The 17,548-nt window shown below is 42.5% G+C and overlaps 2 protein-coding genes across 6 annotated transcripts in view; one reads left to right on the top strand and one right to left on the bottom strand.

The window, feature by feature from the left end:
• TMEM116 (transmembrane protein 116) overlaps window positions 1-17,548 on the bottom strand; it is a 99,550-nt gene that overhangs the window by 50,190 nt on the left and 31,812 nt on the right. For 2 of the 5 annotated variants that reach the window (XR_016513939.1, XM_090290731.1), the window contains exon 10: window positions 17,118-17,191. Coding sequence is in view for 4 of the 5 variants with exons in the window: in XM_090290731.1 (XP_090146857.1) it covers window positions 17,118-17,191 (74 nt within the window). In the remaining variant the exon portion in view is untranslated. Of the gene's footprint in view, window positions 1-9,606; window positions 9,864-9,967; window positions 10,044-15,315; window positions 16,357-17,117; window positions 17,192-17,548 lie in introns of those variants that run through there. The other 3 variants (XM_090290732.1, XM_090290730.1, XM_090290729.1) reach the window with 3 other exon arrangements.
• LOC149996812 (disintegrin and metalloproteinase domain-containing protein 1a-like) lies at window positions 5,230-8,217 on the top strand. Its single transcript, XM_090292243.1, has 2 exons — window positions 5,230-7,446; window positions 8,206-8,217. The coding sequence occupies exons 1-2, from the start codon at window positions 5,230-5,232 to the stop codon at window positions 8,215-8,217; spliced, it is 2,229 nt and encodes a 742-aa protein (XP_090148369.1).

Consider the following 17,548-nt stretch of genomic DNA (forward strand, 5'->3'; position numbering starts at 1 on the left):
AAACACAGGAGCCTGTCAAAATGAAGAGACAGAGAAGTATGGCCCAAAAGGGGAAACGAATCAAGGTTCCAGTGGGAGAACTAATCGATGAGGAGATAGGCAACCTAGCAGATGAGGAGATGGCCAACCTAACAGACACAGAGTTCAAAACACTGGTGATAAAGATGCTCACAGACTTGACAGATACGCTTGAGTACGGCAGATGCATAAGGGAAGAAGTGAAGGCTATGCAAGTGAAACGAAGGAAAAAAACCACAGGAAACCAATGGTGAAGGGAAGGAAACCGGGGTTCAAATCAATGATTTGGAACATAAGGAAGAAATAAACAGTCAGCCAGTACAGAATGAAAAAACGAGAATTAAAAAAAAACCAAGGAGGGGCTTAGAAACCTCTGGGACAACTTTAAATGTGCTGACATCTGAATCATAGGGTTGCCAGGAGGAGCAAAGAAAGAGCGAGGAATTGAAAACTTAGTTGAAAAAGTAATGAAAGAAAACTTCCCTAATTTGGCAAAGGAAATAGACATACAAGTCTAGGAAGCACAGAGAGTCCCAAACAAGCTAGACCCAAAGAGGACCACACCAAGACATATCATAATTAAAACGCCAAAGGTTAAAGATAAAGAGTCTTAAAAACAGTGAGAGAAAAACAGAGTAACCTACAAAGGAGTTCCCATAAGACTATTAGCTGATTTCTTAAAAGAAACTTTGCAGGCAAGAAGGGACTGGCAAAAAGTACTCAAAGTGATGAACAGCAAGGATCTACAACCAAGATTACTCTATCCAGCAAAGCTATCATTTAGAATGGAAAGGCAGATGAAGTGCTTCCCAGACAAGGTAAAGCTAAAGGAGTTCATCATCACCAAGCCATTACTATATGAAATGTTAAAGGGATTTATTTAAGAAAAATAAGATCAAAAACTATGAACATTAAAATGACAACAAACTCACAACTATCAACAGCTGTATCTAAAATATAAAAATTAAAAATTAAAAAATCTAAGCAAACCAGAATAGGAATAGAATCATAGGTATGGGGATCATTTGGAGGGGGAAGGGGGAAAAGTGGGGAGATGGTGCAGGGATTAAGAAGCATAATCAGTTGATACAAAATAGACAATAGAAGTTAAGAATAATACAGGAAAGGGTGAAGCCAAAGAAGTTACCTGCATGACCTATGGACATGAACTAAGGGAGGTGGAATTGCTGAAGGAAAGGGGCATACTGGGTGGAGGGGAGCAAAGGGAAATGAAATTGGGACAACTGTAACAACATAATCAATAAAATATACTAATAAAATAAAGTGTGGTATATCCATACAAAAGAACATTATTTGGCCAAAAGGAAAAGAAGTATTGATACAATTTACCACATGGCTAATCCTTGGAAACCTTATGGTAAGTGAAATAAGCCAGTCACAGAAATTACCACATGTAGGATCCCATTGCTATGAAATGTCCAGAATAGACAAAATAATTGAGCTAGAAAATAGAGTAGTGGTGGCCATGAGTTGGGGGGAAGGGAGAATGGGGAGTGACTGCTAATAGATACCAAAGTTTTACTTGGAGGGGAGGACATGTTCTAAAATTGATTTGGTGAGAGTTGCATAATTTTCTGAACACTCTACAAACCACTGATATGTAACTTTAAATGACAGCGTCGTGATTATCTCTGAAGTAGGATTTGTGATTGGCAATAACACACGGGTGACTTCTATGGAGGTAAATCTGTTGGTTACTTTATCTGAGTTGTACTTGCAGAGCTTTCTCACATACATGTAACATAAAATTACCCATCTTTACCATTTTAAGTGTACAGTTCAGTGGCATTAAGAGTATTTGCACTGGGGAGAAACAAGATGGCGGAGGAGTAAGTGGAAGCTACACTAACCTCCTCCCAGAACTAGTCTGGATTTACAACTTAGTTTTGGAGAAATCATCTGGAATAACCAACCGAACACTAGCTGGAGAGAAGTCTTATAACCACGGAGAGACAGAAAAGGCCACTACATCACAACGTGACCATTAAACTATGTCTATGGCATTATCAAAGATGTTTAATTTACAGGCAAGAAGAATGTCAAATGCCTTGCAACTGGATGTCTTTCCAATAAGGCAGTCCTACAGATTTAGAGACTTGAATGTGGGTTATGTTACATAAATTAACATGTGTTTTCTGTTTTCAAAGGGCATAAGCCTACGATCTCATTACCTGAGTGATTGTCTGTATGTATAAGCCTCACTTAATCCTGTCTGCATTGCTGCCTCCTGAGACTCAATGGTTTTGCTGAACTAAGTGGCTGGGTTGGTGAAGAATGGGGTGGTCTGTGGGCTTCACTTTAAAACTGGTTTCTCTTTTCTGTCCTAAAGGCTTGGACAGAAAGAGCCCAGAGGCCTGAGAGGGCGGAAATCTAAAATATTTCCCTCAACCCAAACTAAGTATAATGGGCAAAAAGGTTTTGGACAGGTGAGATGTACCTGGCACACCTTCCTCCAAAGAAGCCCTTCTTTTCCCTAATGTGGGACATTGAAAAATTAATACCTGTCTTTTGTCATCTAGTGGTTATGAATTGAATGACGTCCTTTAACCCTGTTGCCAAATCTGTTGCCCCCAGAACACAAGGATGCCAGCCTGTTAAGTCAAGCATACCGTTGTCTGGGGACAGCCAACTGACCTGGAGTCTGCACGATCCTTCCCCATGTGGGAAGGCAACCCCCGCCTCCACACCCCCACTATTATTAGGGATTTCTGGACCCAAGGGTAGGTAGGACGATGACCATGTCCAGCTTGAAGCAGCCAGAGGAGTTCGAGACCTTTGCCCATTGTCCTTTATAAGATTATAAAGGGTCTTAAGTCTGAGAGGGAGGGATTGTTATTTTTTATTGTTAAAATAATTATTTTAAAAAAAGAAGAAGAATATATGAAAGGGTGAGGCAGGAGAGCTTGTATGTACGACCCATGGGCATGGACTTGGGGGTGGGGATTGTTGGGTGAGGGGAGTGCTGGGCGGAGGGGAGCAAAGCGGAAAAAATTGGAACTATTGTAACAATATAATAAAATATACTTTAAAAAAAAGAAAGAAACATTGCATGGGTAAAAGACTAAAAAAAAAAAAAAAGTCTTTGCACTATTGTGCAACCAGCATCACCATCCATTTCAGAACTTCTTCATCATCCCACCTGAAACTCTGTCTTCACTGAACAGTCCCATTCACTATCTTTTCCCTGATTCCTGGTAACTTCTATTTCACTTTCTGTCTCTACAAACTTGCCTATTTGAAGAACCGCATATAAATTAAATCAACACATTTGTCCTTTTGTGTGTGGCTGAGCTGTTCTCTTTTAAATAATTTAATAATTTTGTGATTGTGCTACAACTCAAATTTATTTAATTTTAAAAAATATTTTACTTAGAAAGAGGGGAAGGGAGGGAGAAAGAGAGGGAGAGAAATACCAATGTGTGGTTGCCTCTTGAAGCCCCCCCCAACTGCAGACCTGGCCCGCAACCCAGGCCTGTGCCCTGACTGGGCATCAAACCAGCAACCCTTTGGTTCACAGGCCTGCGCTCCATCCACTGAGCCACATCAGCCAAGGAACGACTAAAATTGAAATTTCAGGGAAGAAAAAGGTAAGATGCAAACTGGAACAGAATACAGATACATTCATTATGAAACAGGAGAAACCAGATGGTGACTGGAGAGTGACATGGGTGGAGAGGGAAGGTTTTATAAAGACGAGACATCACAGCATATGAGACTGGGTCCCATGGGTCAACATGTGTTCAAGAGGTAAAAGACGGAAGGGACAGTTGGGAAACGAGGTCCATGGAAACTGAAAGGAAAGTAGGCCCCTTAGATTGGAGGACTGAATAATTTATCCACCAGTGTCAGAGGAAAACTTAGGCCCAGGTGGACTCATGTGGTGTCCACACATGGAAATACTCAGGATGATTCTTATTTTTCTCTGTGAGACATGAAGCAAGAACACATTAGGAGAGTGGACTGACCAGCAAAACGTAGGAAGAGAGTTACATTTTGAGACTGTGAGTGGGCCATTCGTCAGCACAGTTGTGGGTTTTTCTAGCGACATTGTCAGCCCTTCAGGGCAGGCGTGAAGCAAGCACACACACACAACATGCGACAGATGGGACAGCGCAGCACCTTGCCCTGGGAGTCACTTACTCGCAATAAGTAATTCTAGTTCATCTAGTCGTGAAGCTGGGCATATAATGAACAAGCAGAAGGGGGCACTGGACACGTGTAAGTCATTTTCTAACACAGGGGAGACATTTAGGAGACCTAGTCTTCAACTGGCATAATCTCGGGACACTAGCAGGTCAGGGCCATCCACAGAAGGGTGTAGGCCTGGAGTTGCCAGCCAGCGTGCCCATGAAAACCACATATCCTTATATAGGCGGCCCTGTTGGCCTCTCCAACACACACTTTTGGACAGTGTTGCATCCAGAACTTAAGAGACTGAATGTTGATGATGTTAAAAAATAAGAGTATTGTCCCTTGCCCCATTTGGGTCTCTCCTGGGGCACAGGGCAGCCCCCACCCTTGCCTCATCTAACAAGTCTGTCCTGCGAGATGTGAATATCACTATGATGCCACACTGAGGGATCAAGAACACCCTGAGCCGTGATGCCCATGTGCTACAGAGCAAGACTTTCAGAAGAGGGGAAATGGCCAATGGAGTGTGCCCACCAATAATCTCCAAGCCCCCTGGCCTGGAACATTAGGAGTTAACTGAGCAACGGACACAGGAGGGGTGGGGGTGGGGTGTTCTGCGTGGCACAGTTGAGGAAGGCATGGAGGTTTTGTGGCCTCTCTCGAGACACAATCTTGCATTTTAGAGTTTGCGGTCAGTCCTTCGTGATTACATCACCAACATGTCAGAAGGACTTTAGTCAAGGATCACTGAAGCTAATGCTGCAGGAGGGCGTCGCTGGAGAAGGACACTATCTGAAGGATAGCAGAGAGAACAAGGAGACTAGAAAGGACACAGCCAGAGGGAGGCAGCAGCTCTCAGAAGCAGGCAGTAGCCACCCTTTACGCAGCCAGCCGACAGCTGGAGCTGATACCTGTGACTGAGGGGCTGCGTGTCGCGGAGAGCTGCTGCTGACAGACACAGGCCCTGCACCGGCCACGGACTCACCAGGGCCACGCCAGGGCCGCCTCTGTGAGAGACTCTGCCTCCCCTTGCGTTCGCTACGGAGGATCCAAGCGGTTATGTGTGAGACTAGTGGAGAGCTTCCGATTCGGGCTCCCCAGATGAAGGGCTTGAGGCTGGGGACAGTGCCAGGATCTTCGTGTGTCAGGTTGGGGGTCACACTGGTGTTGGTACTGAGTCTCTTGCCGAGCTTCTCCTGTGACCCGGGAGCAGTACGTTACTCCTCCTATGAAATAGTCACCCCCAAGGCTCTGACAGTTGAGGCAAGGGAAGACCCAGTGGAAGAGGCATCTTATGTGATATTTATGCAGGGCCAGGAACAGCTGATTCACCTCAAGGTGAAAGACTATTTTGTCAATAACTTTCCAGTCTTCAGCTACCACAATGGCATCCTGGGACAGGAAATGCCTCTCACCTCACATGACTGTCACCGTGAAGGCTACATAGAAGGAGTCCCCGGTTCTTTCGTTTCTGTCAACACCTGTTCAGGCCTCAGGGGCATCCTGGTTAAGGAGGGACAGTTCTATGGCATTGAGCCCATGGACTCCTCAGAACGGTTTGAGCATGTGCTGTACACCATGGCACATCAAGCGCCAGTCCCCTGCAGTGTCCCTTCCAAAGACAGCCAGGCGCTGTCCACCAGCCGGCAACAAGGGAGCAGGACGCCTGGCAGTCCGCAGGCGCTGTCCTACTTGTGGTCCCACACCAAGTACGTGGAGATGTTTGTCGTGGTCAACAACCAGCGGTTCCAGATGTGGGGCAGTAACGTCAAAGAGACAGTCCAGAGAGTGATGGACGTCATTGCCCTGGCCAACAGCTTCACGAGGGGAATAAACACAGAGGTGGTGCTGGCTGGGATGGAGATCTGGAGCGAGGGGGACCTCATAGAGGTCCCAGTGGACCTGCAGGTTGCACTCAGGAATTTCAATAGCTGGAGACAGGAGAAGCTCCTCCATCGTGTGGAGCATGATGTGGCCCACATGATTGTTGGGCAGCATCCTGAACAGGGGATGGGACAGGCATTTCTCAGTGGCGCCTGTTCAAGCGGCTTTGCAGCAGCCGTGGAATCCTTCCATCACGAAGATGTCCTCCTGTTTGCAGCCCTCCTAGTCCATGAGCTTGGGCACAACTTGGGTATTCAGCACGACCACTCGGCCTGCACTTGTAAGGATAAGCGCTCCTGCCTCATGTATGAAAATATCACTAAAGAAAGTGGCTTCAGCAACTGCAGCTCTGACTACTTCTACCAGTTCCTCCGGGAACACAAAGGGGCCTGCCTATTTAACAACCCTCAGCACAAAGGCCGCTGGCGGAGGGATTCCCACTGTGGGAATGGGGTGGTGGAGGGTGACGAGCAGTGTGACTGTGGTAGTTCTTGTGACCGGAACCCATGCTGTGACCAAGCATGTAGGCTGAAGAATAATGCAGTGTGTAGTCCTGGACCTTGTTGTAATAGTTCATGCCAATTTGAAGCAAAGGGATTGGACTGTCGTCCTGCTCTGGGAGAATGCGACCTCCCAGAATATTGTTCTGGGACCTCTGGGTTATGTCCCTCAGATAGGTACAAGCAAGATGGTACTCCATGTCAGGAAAATTACTGTGTTAATGGTGTCTGCAGGAACCCTGATTATCAATGCCAACAAATTTTTGGGTCCGATACAATGTCTGCCCCAGCAAAGTGTTATGAGATGATAAACACCATAGGGGACCGGTTTGGAAACTGTGGCCTTCCCACTTCTAGTAATCCAGCATATACCAAGTGTGAAAAGGAGAATATATTCTGTGGGAAAATTGCATGTACAAATGTTATAACACTACCAGAAATCCAACCCCTTCACACACTGATCCAGGTTTCTCATGAAGATGACTTCTGCTGGAGCATGGATGCCCAAACACTTACTGATATCCCTGATGACGGGGACGTGCACTATGGCACTTCCTGTGCCCCAGACAAAGTCTGCATGAATCACTCCTGCACTGATTCTGCTGCGCTCCACTATGACTGCGACCCAGCGAAAATGTGTAGTGGGAGAGGGGTGTGTAACAATTTAAAGCACTGTCACTGTGAGCCTGGCTACGCGCCCCCTGACTGCAGCAGCATAGGTGACGGGGGCAGTGTGGACAGCGGTCCTCCTGGTAAGCCAGGTGCAGAACAGCCAGGTCAAAGCGGAGGTTACGAAACTAGCCCTCCTATCAAACATGAAAATGAAAAGATCTTAGACAAGATGATCTTAACAGTCTTTATACTTTCTTTCATAATATTAGCAATTGTAATTGTTTGCACGTGCATTTTGTGTAGAGTTTCAAAAAAAGGGCCCACAGTAAAGGGTCCAGAAGAGGCTGCAGAAAAGCCCTTAGAGGAGCAGCCTGACTTGGCTGCCCCAGAAGAGGAAGCAGAGGGAGAAGAGAAGGAAGGAGAGGGGGGGGAGGAGGAGGAGGAGGAGGAGGAGGAGGGGGAGGAAGGAGAACCATAAAACATTAGGGGGAGGAAGAAGCTAAAGATATGAAACACCTGTAACACCGAGCAGGCCCCAGAGGCTTAGGGATACAAGGGTCACCTGGGAGATGACAGCTCCGGTGGCTCTGATTAGGATTATACAGTCTATGAAAATATACTAATACGGAGAGAGGGATTCTCTCACTTGTACTATTCCTTTTAGTAATTAAGATTTTATTTATTTAATATAGTAAATGTTTTACTACTTTTGCTTTTTCACATTTCATTTGAACTCTTCACATGCATCTTCTGACATCAATGTCTTTGTCTCGGGCCAATTTTTGCAATCACCAGAAACCTTTTCAGGACATGCCGATTTTCATCTGAATTGTTTGACATACATTACTGTATGTGCCAACGTTTATTACTGTCACTTGGATGTTTCCTTCAATAACAACCACCTATTATGGGAGAACAGTTGTTTATGTGATCGGTTGTTCTAATTTGCCCTGTAACTGTGCATTCACGAAATGAGTTTTTAAATCTAAGAATAAATAAAATCCTATTCAGATCAGGTATCTTTTCTGATTCCATGCAGTGCAGTTACTGAGTCCATTTTGCCCTGGAACTCTGTGGAAGGAACTAAATCTGATAAAGCAGAAGACCCTCCCTGACTGCCCCAGGGTCAAGAGGCCAGTATTAAAGTCACCCACCTTTTCAAATCTGGCAGATGTGTCACATGATTTATGTATATTGAAGTTATTCCTTCCCAGCATTTCCAGGCCCTTCCTACAGCCATGCTCCCTTTTTACCTAAAAGATTTTTCTCCCAGAGCAGCCTTCACAGCCCTTTGTCTTCCTAACTTCCTGAGATAAATTTCAGTCATCCAGATATCTCTTCTTTGAGTAACATCATCTAGAGTTAGGAAACTTAATTTATACTAACTTTATAACAGTACAGAGGCCCTATCACAGTGCTGAGTACATGTATGAAACCAAAATTTTGTATTTTGTATTTATTGAAATTAATAATTTGTTGACTAATATCAGAAGGAACTTGTCCAATTATAGGTAATAGAGCTTTGGAGGTTGTAGATTATCAGGTTGGTGCAAAATCAATGTCCAACTTTTTTAAAAGAAAGTTTTAGATAGTATTTATTAAATTTGTGCCTCTTCTTATAATTTTTTGATGTCACAGTGACTACTTTATAACTTATTTTTTCACATTATCAAAGTATTGTTCATAATCGTCCGCAATACTTGCACCCATGTTTGTCCCATCTAAAAACCACATTAGAAACGTTTTCCTCTATGAGTGTCATAAAGGTGCCCATGAAAGGACAGCAGCGAAGTCTATCCAGAGCACTTATGGGGCGATGTAGTGACTGAAAGAAGTGGCAGGAGGTGGTTTTCCCGTTTCCAAAGGATTTCAGTTGGAAAAACGAGCCAAAAGAGGGTCGTCCAAAAATACTTGATTCCGAAGTTTTGGGAGCTGTTGTCAGAGAAAACCCCACCATCACCTCCAGGGAACATGCAGAACAATGTAATGTAGCCCGTAGAACCGAGCTGCGCCAACTGAAAAGGATCGGAAGGGTTTCAGTAGCTGGAAAATGGGTCCCACACGAACTGTCTCCAGAGAATCTGCAACAGCGTGTTGCTTGTGAATCGTTGCTTTCGTGACACCTTCAGGCACCACTTTTAGGTAAGTTTGTTACAGGTGCTGAGAAGTGGGTCCTTTCCCATAACGTTAAACGCTGCCGATCGTGGATCAGTCGAGGAGGAAGAAGAGTTCAACAACCAAGAGGAGGCCTTCATCCAAAGAAGATCATGGTGAGTGTATGGTGGGGTATGGAAGGAACTGTCCATGATGAACTGTTAAGACAATAATCAGACAGTTACTGCTCATCTTTACTGTGAACAACTTCGTCGTTTGAAAGCAGCTTTGAACCAAAAGCGACCCTCCTTAGTCAACAGAAAGGGTGTCATCTTCCATCATAATACTCGTCCTCACACAGCTCGACTCACCAAAAATTTGTTGAAAAAGCTTGGTTGGGAAATATTGCTTCATCCTCCACGTTCTCCTGACCTTGCTCCTTCTGATTATCACTTGTTTTGGGGACTACAGAACTATTTTGATGGTCTTAGGTTGACATCAAGAGAAGAGGTTGAAAATGAGTTGGATTCATATTTTGCTTCAAAACCTAAAGAATTTTACAAGCGTGGCATTTATAAGCTAGTTGACAGATGGAGTGAGGTTCTAGAAAGCAAAGGAGGTTATGTTAACAAATAAATATTTTCATAATCATGGGCTCTTTCATTTTTAAAATAGACCTCGAAATCAGACATTATATTTGCACCAACCTTATATATTCTAGGCATGAATCTTTTATAAGTGGTTTGCAAATATTTTCTCCAGTCTGTAGCTTGTCTTTTCATCCTGTTAACAAAATCATTCACAAAGCAGGAATTTTTACTTTGATGCAATGCAATTAATGGATTTTTTTCTTTTATGGACCATGTTTCTGGTGTCATGTTTAAGAATTCTTTACCAAGTCTTAATCCTGAAGACGTTCTATGTTTTTTTTCTAAAGAGTTTTGTAGTTTTCTATTTTAGAGTTAAATATACACTCTATTTTGAGGTGATTTTTGTATAAAGTGTGAGGTTTAGTCTGAGGTTCTTCTTCTTTTTTTTTTTTGTCTATGTATACCAAGCTTTCCAGCACCATTTGTTAAAAAGACTGTCCTTCCTCTGTGAATTGTTTTTGCCCCTTTGTCAAAAATATATTGGCCATGCATGTATGGGTTCTCTATTTCTGAGCTCTCTATTCTGTTTCATTGATCTGTGTGTCTATCCCATCACCAATACCACACGGCCTTGACACTGAATAGAGTGGTTCCTCCCATGTTACTCTTTTCCAAAATTATTTTAACTGTTCTAGTTCCTTTGCCTTTCTGATTTATTTTCACAATAAATAAATATCTCACAATTTAGACATATATCAAATCATCAGGTTGTACACTTTAAATATATAAACTTTAGTTGTGAATTATACCTCAGTAAAACTGGAAAGAAAAGCTGAGGAGAAAAAAGACCAAAAGTTTGATAGAAAAAGGGAGAAAAGACATGAACAATTATTTAAAAATATAAAAATGGCCCTTAAATGCATTAAAATGTTCAGATTCACTAAAAATTAGCAATATACAAATTAAACGACACTGAAATGCCACTTCTCACCTGTCATTTTGGTGAAAATTAAAGCGTGTGGCATGGCAACATACCCTGGTGCTTAGGTTGTGGGGAAACTGGCGCTCTGACACATACACTGCTGGTGCGAATGCAAGTCGGCTAAACCCTCCTGAAGAGGAACTTGCTAATACCCAACAAAGCTATGCATGCAGCTAGCACTGCCTTCCCATTCCTAGGGACGTGCCTTCAAAAAGTACTATGTGCAAGATTATTTTTTGATGTATGTGTGTAATTGAAAAATTATGTAAACAACAAAAAACCCATAGAGAGGAGAATGAATAAATTATGCTATATCCACAAAATGGAGTATTATGCAGCTGTAAAAAAGAAGGATCTCTATAAATTAATATGGAGTGACTTATAGGATGTATATTTAAATTTAAAAAGGAAAGTGTAAAATGTCATGCTACATAAGAAGGGATAAAATAAAATATACATTTATCTACTAATTTGTGCAGAAAGAAATACAGGAAAAATAAACTGCTATTGAGATTGGTGACCAGAAACAAGGTAGAAAGAATGAGGACATGGGGACAGGTTAAAGGCTCAAGCAGGTGTACCCTGAGTACATTTTTTGTATAGTACTCACTTTTAGAATTATGGCAACATCTTACAAACTAAAAGGAAGTACAAACAGTAACATAAGAGCCTAACTACATTAAAAAATGAATAATATAACCACACTGAATAGATCTAGCTGGGAAAGTACTAATCTAAATAATTTTGAAGAACAATTTTTTGACCTCACCACAAGGCTAAAGGCAAAAATAACTAAACACAAACATTGTTCTCCAGTTTGTATATTTGCTTTTCACAAAAGCACGGTTAAGTTATTCTAAAAATACTTTATATGTATTCCTGGATTGAGCAAATAAACATATTGTGAATAATGGGGAAAAAAAGGGAAAGGATTGGAGGTTTGAAATGGACTGCATGTACAGAGTAGTAAATCACACAGAAGGCACTGGACAGCAGAGGTCTGTGACCTACCCAGGGATCCACAAACCCCTGCTCTTGAACCTTTAGTTTCAACGACTCAAAAGAATAACAGGTGCAGGAGAAGGCAGTGCCATGGGGACAGAGACTGAGGGAGTGGGGTTATATATTCTTTCTTTTCTCAGGGCTTGACTCTGAGTCACAGTACTGGCTGCACCTATGAAAGTTGCCTCTCCTTCGTACGCCCCTCTGTCAGGTGAGCAGGAGTGCAGCTAAGGAATGAACACTAACACTCTTGTTCTTTGAGGAGGCTGCAGAGTAAGGACACGCCTAAAGAAGGAGAGCACAACAGGAATGGGAAGAGATGCAGCCAAAAGGCAGGTGTCATCATGTCATACTCAGGGGTGGGAGCAGCTGTCCTTGGCATGCAGCATAGCTTTAAGCTTTGGCCAAACAATTGTGTCACAGACAAAAATCTGGGTCCCAGGGAAGGCAATTGAGAGACGGAGGTCTCGGATCACTAATTACTTCACTTGGGCCATGACAATGATAATCCCAATTAGTTACTTTCCCTCCCCACCTGCCCTTTTTTATATGAAGTCAAGTGGTTGTGGGTGAGGTTTGAAGTGATTTTTCTTCGAGGTCCCCAGGTGGGATACTTGAGAATGGGCCCTTCCCACACTAAGCTGCATGTCATCTTATTACGGGTAGTAACTATACTTCAAGGGATGCATTGTAAGTTGGAATATTTTTATAATGAGATAGTCATCCCTAGGAACCTAAAGATGTTCAGAGAACTCAAAGAAAAAGCAGAAAATGGGGCTTCCATACAAGGAAAATGGAATATTATTAATTTGAAGCAAAAAAAAAAAAAAAGAGGATTATTTGTCAAGAACTTCCATGTTTATATACTTCATAATGGGAGAATGGGCTTGGACATGCCTTTTATTCAGGATGACTGGGTATTCAGAGGGTGATCTGGATTTTCTTGTGACTATCGGTGCTCAGGGCTAAAGAGAGTCCTGACCTTACATGGTGCTCTTTGAGCATATCATTTATAGCCTGCCTTTAAAATCAGGTGAGTTGTGTGCAGTCAGTGGAGATAAACAGGATGAGCTCTCAGCCACTTTACAATTTCAGGGTAGAATAGAATCCTCCTCAGTTACTATGCCCTATATGTGGATACTTCCCAAGTGTGCAGAAATGTTTATTGTTGCTGACAGTGATTCCAAATAATAGTGTTACCGAGACAACACTGATTATAATGGATGTCCATGCCTTGGTCAACAGGTACATGAAGGAGCTAAATGTGAAAGTAGACAAGAGAAAAACCTAGTGAATGTCTCCCTGACTATTCAGGAAATATTTCAAAATGTTGATTGCTGGAAAGACTGGCATCTTTTAGAAGGGTGAAGCATGATGGTGCTCATATGATTATTGGCCAAAGTCTTGAAAAGTACCAGGGCCATGCATTTCCCAGTGGCACCTGCACTGCTAAGAATGCAACCAGTCTTGAATCTTTCTCTCATGAAGATATACCACAGTGTGTAGCTCTCATGGCTCATGAGCTTGGCCGCAACTTGAGAATGAAGCATGACCATGTGGCCTGCAAACGCCATGGTCAGACCTCTGTACTATACATGAACTTATTACCATAGATACGGGCTTCCGCAACTGCAGCTCCCACTACTTCTCCTAGCTATCCCATAAGCACAGAGGGGACCGCCTGTTTCATAAACCTTAGCTCCAGAGCTCCTTTGGAAAGTCATATAGTGGGAATAAAAGAGTGGATGAAGGAGAAGAATATGATTATGGCAGTGTCCTTGATTGTCAAAAGGATCATTGTTGTTTGCCCTCATGCTGGCTAAAGGGTTCAGATTGTGCATTTGGATCCTGCTGCAAAAACTGCATATTTCTTAAGGCAACTACAGTGTGGATGAGTGTGACCTCCAAGAATACTGTAATGATACCTCCATTATAGACAAATACCTACAATCAAGGTGGCACTCCTTGGAAAGAACAAGGTTATTGTTGCCATGGCCGGTGGCAAAGGCTAGAGAATCAGTGGGTTAAAATCTTCGGAAAGGGCACAAAGTTGCCTGGGAAAGTTGCTATCATTACATGGATACCAAGAGAAACAGGTCTGAAAACTGTGGAAGTGACTCTAAAGGGATTTTTAAGGTGTTTAGCAAGTGTAAGACCAAAGATGTAAAATGTGAGAGGCTACCATGTGAACATATGCAAAAGCTCCCACACACTGAAAAACATCAACACTTACCCAGTTCCCCATGTAGGCCACGTGGTGTTGGGGTGCCAACTTTTTTTTAAGCCACAGACAAGGCTGAGGAGAAGTTGAAGGATGGTATCCCATGTGGTCCCCAGAGATCTCCATTTATTGAACCTGCTAAGTTACCCCCATACTTCACTATGACTGCAATCTGAACTAGTGTCATGGGACGGGTATTTGCAACAATTCTTCGAACGGCCACCATGTCTATGTTTATGCTCCCCCTACAAGTAAATTCAAGGGTTATGGGGCACAGTTTAAATAGTGGCCCAGCTGCATGTGTCCTCTATGACTCTCAGTATGATGAAATACTGATCATCCTAATCTGGGTCTTACTTAGCTTTTTATTATTTATCTTTCCTACTATATTTTCATTTGCCTTCATCCATAGAAGACCTAAGACCAGTGTCACTGCAAAAAAAAATTGTCATAAAAGTAAGATGAACCTGACAAATATTTGGTAATTACCTTCTTTCTGATAATGAAACCAAATGTGAAGTAATACTAAAAAGACATTTTAAGAACTGGATTCCTTAGTTCTGGTGTCCCTGAAGGTCTACGGAGATGGGAATTCTTCCTTACTTCCATCTGTCTTTCTATATGCCAAATGCTTGTTAGCTTTTAAATTAAAAGAAATTAAAGCAGCTCCCTACATGAGGCAGTCTTTTTTGTTTTGTGCTACCCAGGAATCAGGTGTCCAGAACTTTGGGGCAATGAGAGGACTTAAGATGTGATGTTGACAGAATAAGACCATGCTACCCTCCACAGCAAGGTTGAAGCTCATGGCCTAAAATCTGAAGAGCTATTATTGAGCTCCCTAAAATTCCTATGGAGAGCTCCTTTGGAAAACTCTCTGGAACTTACTTTTCAGAGTATCCTATCAAATCCACCATTGTAATCTACTCCGTCAATTTTCTTTAATCCTAATGATTTTGCATTGGACAGACCAAGGGAATGTATCAGGTGAGAAGCATTTGATTATGAGTTCCAGATGGTTTGTTAATTATCATTCCAGTCACTTTGTCCATCTGTCTTTCCCCTTCGTTTTGGCATCACAGTATCTGACGTCCTGGCCTCAGACTGGATTTGTTCATAACTTAAGTGGAGAGACCAAACATCATTTGTTAAGTAATTAAAGAGTGAGTAAACAGATTAGACATTCCTACCCATAAATGAGGCTCTGTAGTCTAGGAATCTTTTCTTTCCCAAAAGGTTCAAATTCTACTCATTAGTCATTCATTCATTTGTTTATTCATTCATTCTACAAACATATTTAACACTGTTAGGTTGAACAATGTAAAATTGATATTAGACTATTTTCACTTACAAAAATGGCAAGTTCATATGGTTCACCCTAATTCACTGTCCAGGCAGTATTAAACCTACTTGGGACTTCTGCTTGTAAATGACAGTGTAGAGGTTTTGATTCCAAGGGTTTCCTTTAGTTATGACTTCGCTTAAATCTCGTCACCCCCTTCAAAAGACTGGCCTTCATTTTCTAGAGTAGGATGGTCCCTATTGCCAAGACCTAGAACAGCACTGTACATGAGACTAGAACATGGTGTACCTGAGGATTCCACTGTCACTTTTTTGACAGTTGTTGTCCTTGCTTATTCTGAGTTTCCAAACCTCTTCAAAGAACAGACATCCAGAGTTTCCTTTGTCCAGTCTCAGAGACAGCAAAGCAATGACGAGATCTGAGCAAACTCACCCTACTCACCTGCAACCGTGGAGCAGAGCCTGGAAGTGGCGTGCTTAAATCATAAAGTGGAATTAACCTTTTCTAGAAAAGGCTTAGGTAAACCTAATATTCACCGAGGCAATATGAGTCCATCTCTTAGATGGAAAATGGCTTCATCTCCCTGAACAAAGACTTTAAGAATCACTAGTGAATCTGAGAATAATAAAGAGAGACTGCCCAATTCACCTAGAACAGTCGCTAACCATGGCACTATATTCCCTTTCACTTCATAGTCTAAAGCATGGTTAGGAAAGACTTAAGATGCTCCCCAACACTCTTCCTAATCCCTTCCTGTGGAATAACTCCAGTCCCTATATTCTGGCATTAGAGTTTCAAAGAATGGTGGAGGTGTTGGTAGCAAAAGCAAGGGCAGACTCCAGTGGATCTAGGCCCCTGCTATAGAATCTCTTCTGTGAGGATAATAATGGTGTCTGGGTGTCTGCATCACGCCGAGCCTCTTGCTTTAGCTGAAAGAACTTGTACTGTGTCCATCCGTACACGCCACAGTTGAGCAGACCCTGGGATGATGCTGTGAGAGCCTGGAGGAGATGAAGGGGTGATGGAGCCCATCCTTCAGGCTTTCAGAGATCCTGGGAATAGTCCCTATGCCCCTGCTTATAAAGCATTGTTTTACTTCCTCCATCTCATACATCAAGATCTGGTGTCAGTTTTTAATATTTTTCTAGCTCTTCCTGAACTCACTCTTCACACGGTACCTTGTCATGGATGATTGAGAGGTGGTCATATTTCTTAGTATATACATAAGGACAAGGAAGTGGCTTCAGTGCCACTCATGGCCTCATTTCCCAGGTTAGGTTGGCAAAAACTGCCCTATCAGCACAGAGAGCCCCCAAAGCCTTCTTAAATCTGATAAGGAGGGAAAGAGAGAACCATTCCATTTCTCTGCTACTCCCTCCCCGTTCACCTGCAATAGCTAATTAATCCCATTCAGTTCACTCTAGATGGGAGAGAGTCAGGTCACTATTAGTATTTCATAAGAACATTTGCTGTGGGTAGGTCTTGTTTTTTGTTACTCATCCCTTAAAAACACATCAATAAAATGAAGTTGACCACATATACAAATGCTCTGAAATGTACGGGAACACTTTCACAAAAGTATCTACCTCATCTGTGAAGAAAATTTTACATTCTTCACAATTAAATATAAATAATAGATTTTCTCTTTTGCAATTTTCTCTTTTCCCCTGAAGGGAAAATTTGTGCTTACAGAATAATGTCAATATAAGAGAACAGGATGAGAGGGTGTGAAAACGGAGAGGCTGGAAGTTGAAGGTGTTACCTGGAGAACATAGAGGGCCATGTGAAGCTTGGTGTCCTGTGGCTTGATCAGCTTTATGATCACCAGAATGACAGCTGTGAAAATACAAAATATAAATCTTATTGCCAGCCCTGCCTGCCTGAGCATAAAGTTCTTCAGTACACATGCCCAAGCACTGTTAGAACGGAAGCCAGAGGCATGAGGACCAGCAGTGAGATTAAGCAATTACACAAACCACTGGGCCGTGGGTCTCCAACCTTTACTCCTCATTGATAAAACTTTGCCAATTATTAGTGTAGCAATGACGGTAAGACATACAACAGGAAGTTACACTTTTTCGTTTTTTAGAGTTTACCAAGCTCTTTCATAAACTATGCAATCTGATCCTTAAAACTTTATGTAGCAGGAAGGACAGGTATTAATATCTCTGAGTTCTGTCAGGACATTTCCTT

Source organism: Furipterus horrens, unplaced genomic scaffold (genome assembly GCF_987537825.1).
Source record: "Furipterus horrens unplaced genomic scaffold, mFurHor1.1.pri manual_scaffold_11, whole genome shotgun sequence".
Lineage (NCBI taxonomy): Eukaryota > Metazoa > Chordata > Mammalia > Chiroptera > Furipteridae > Furipterus > Furipterus horrens.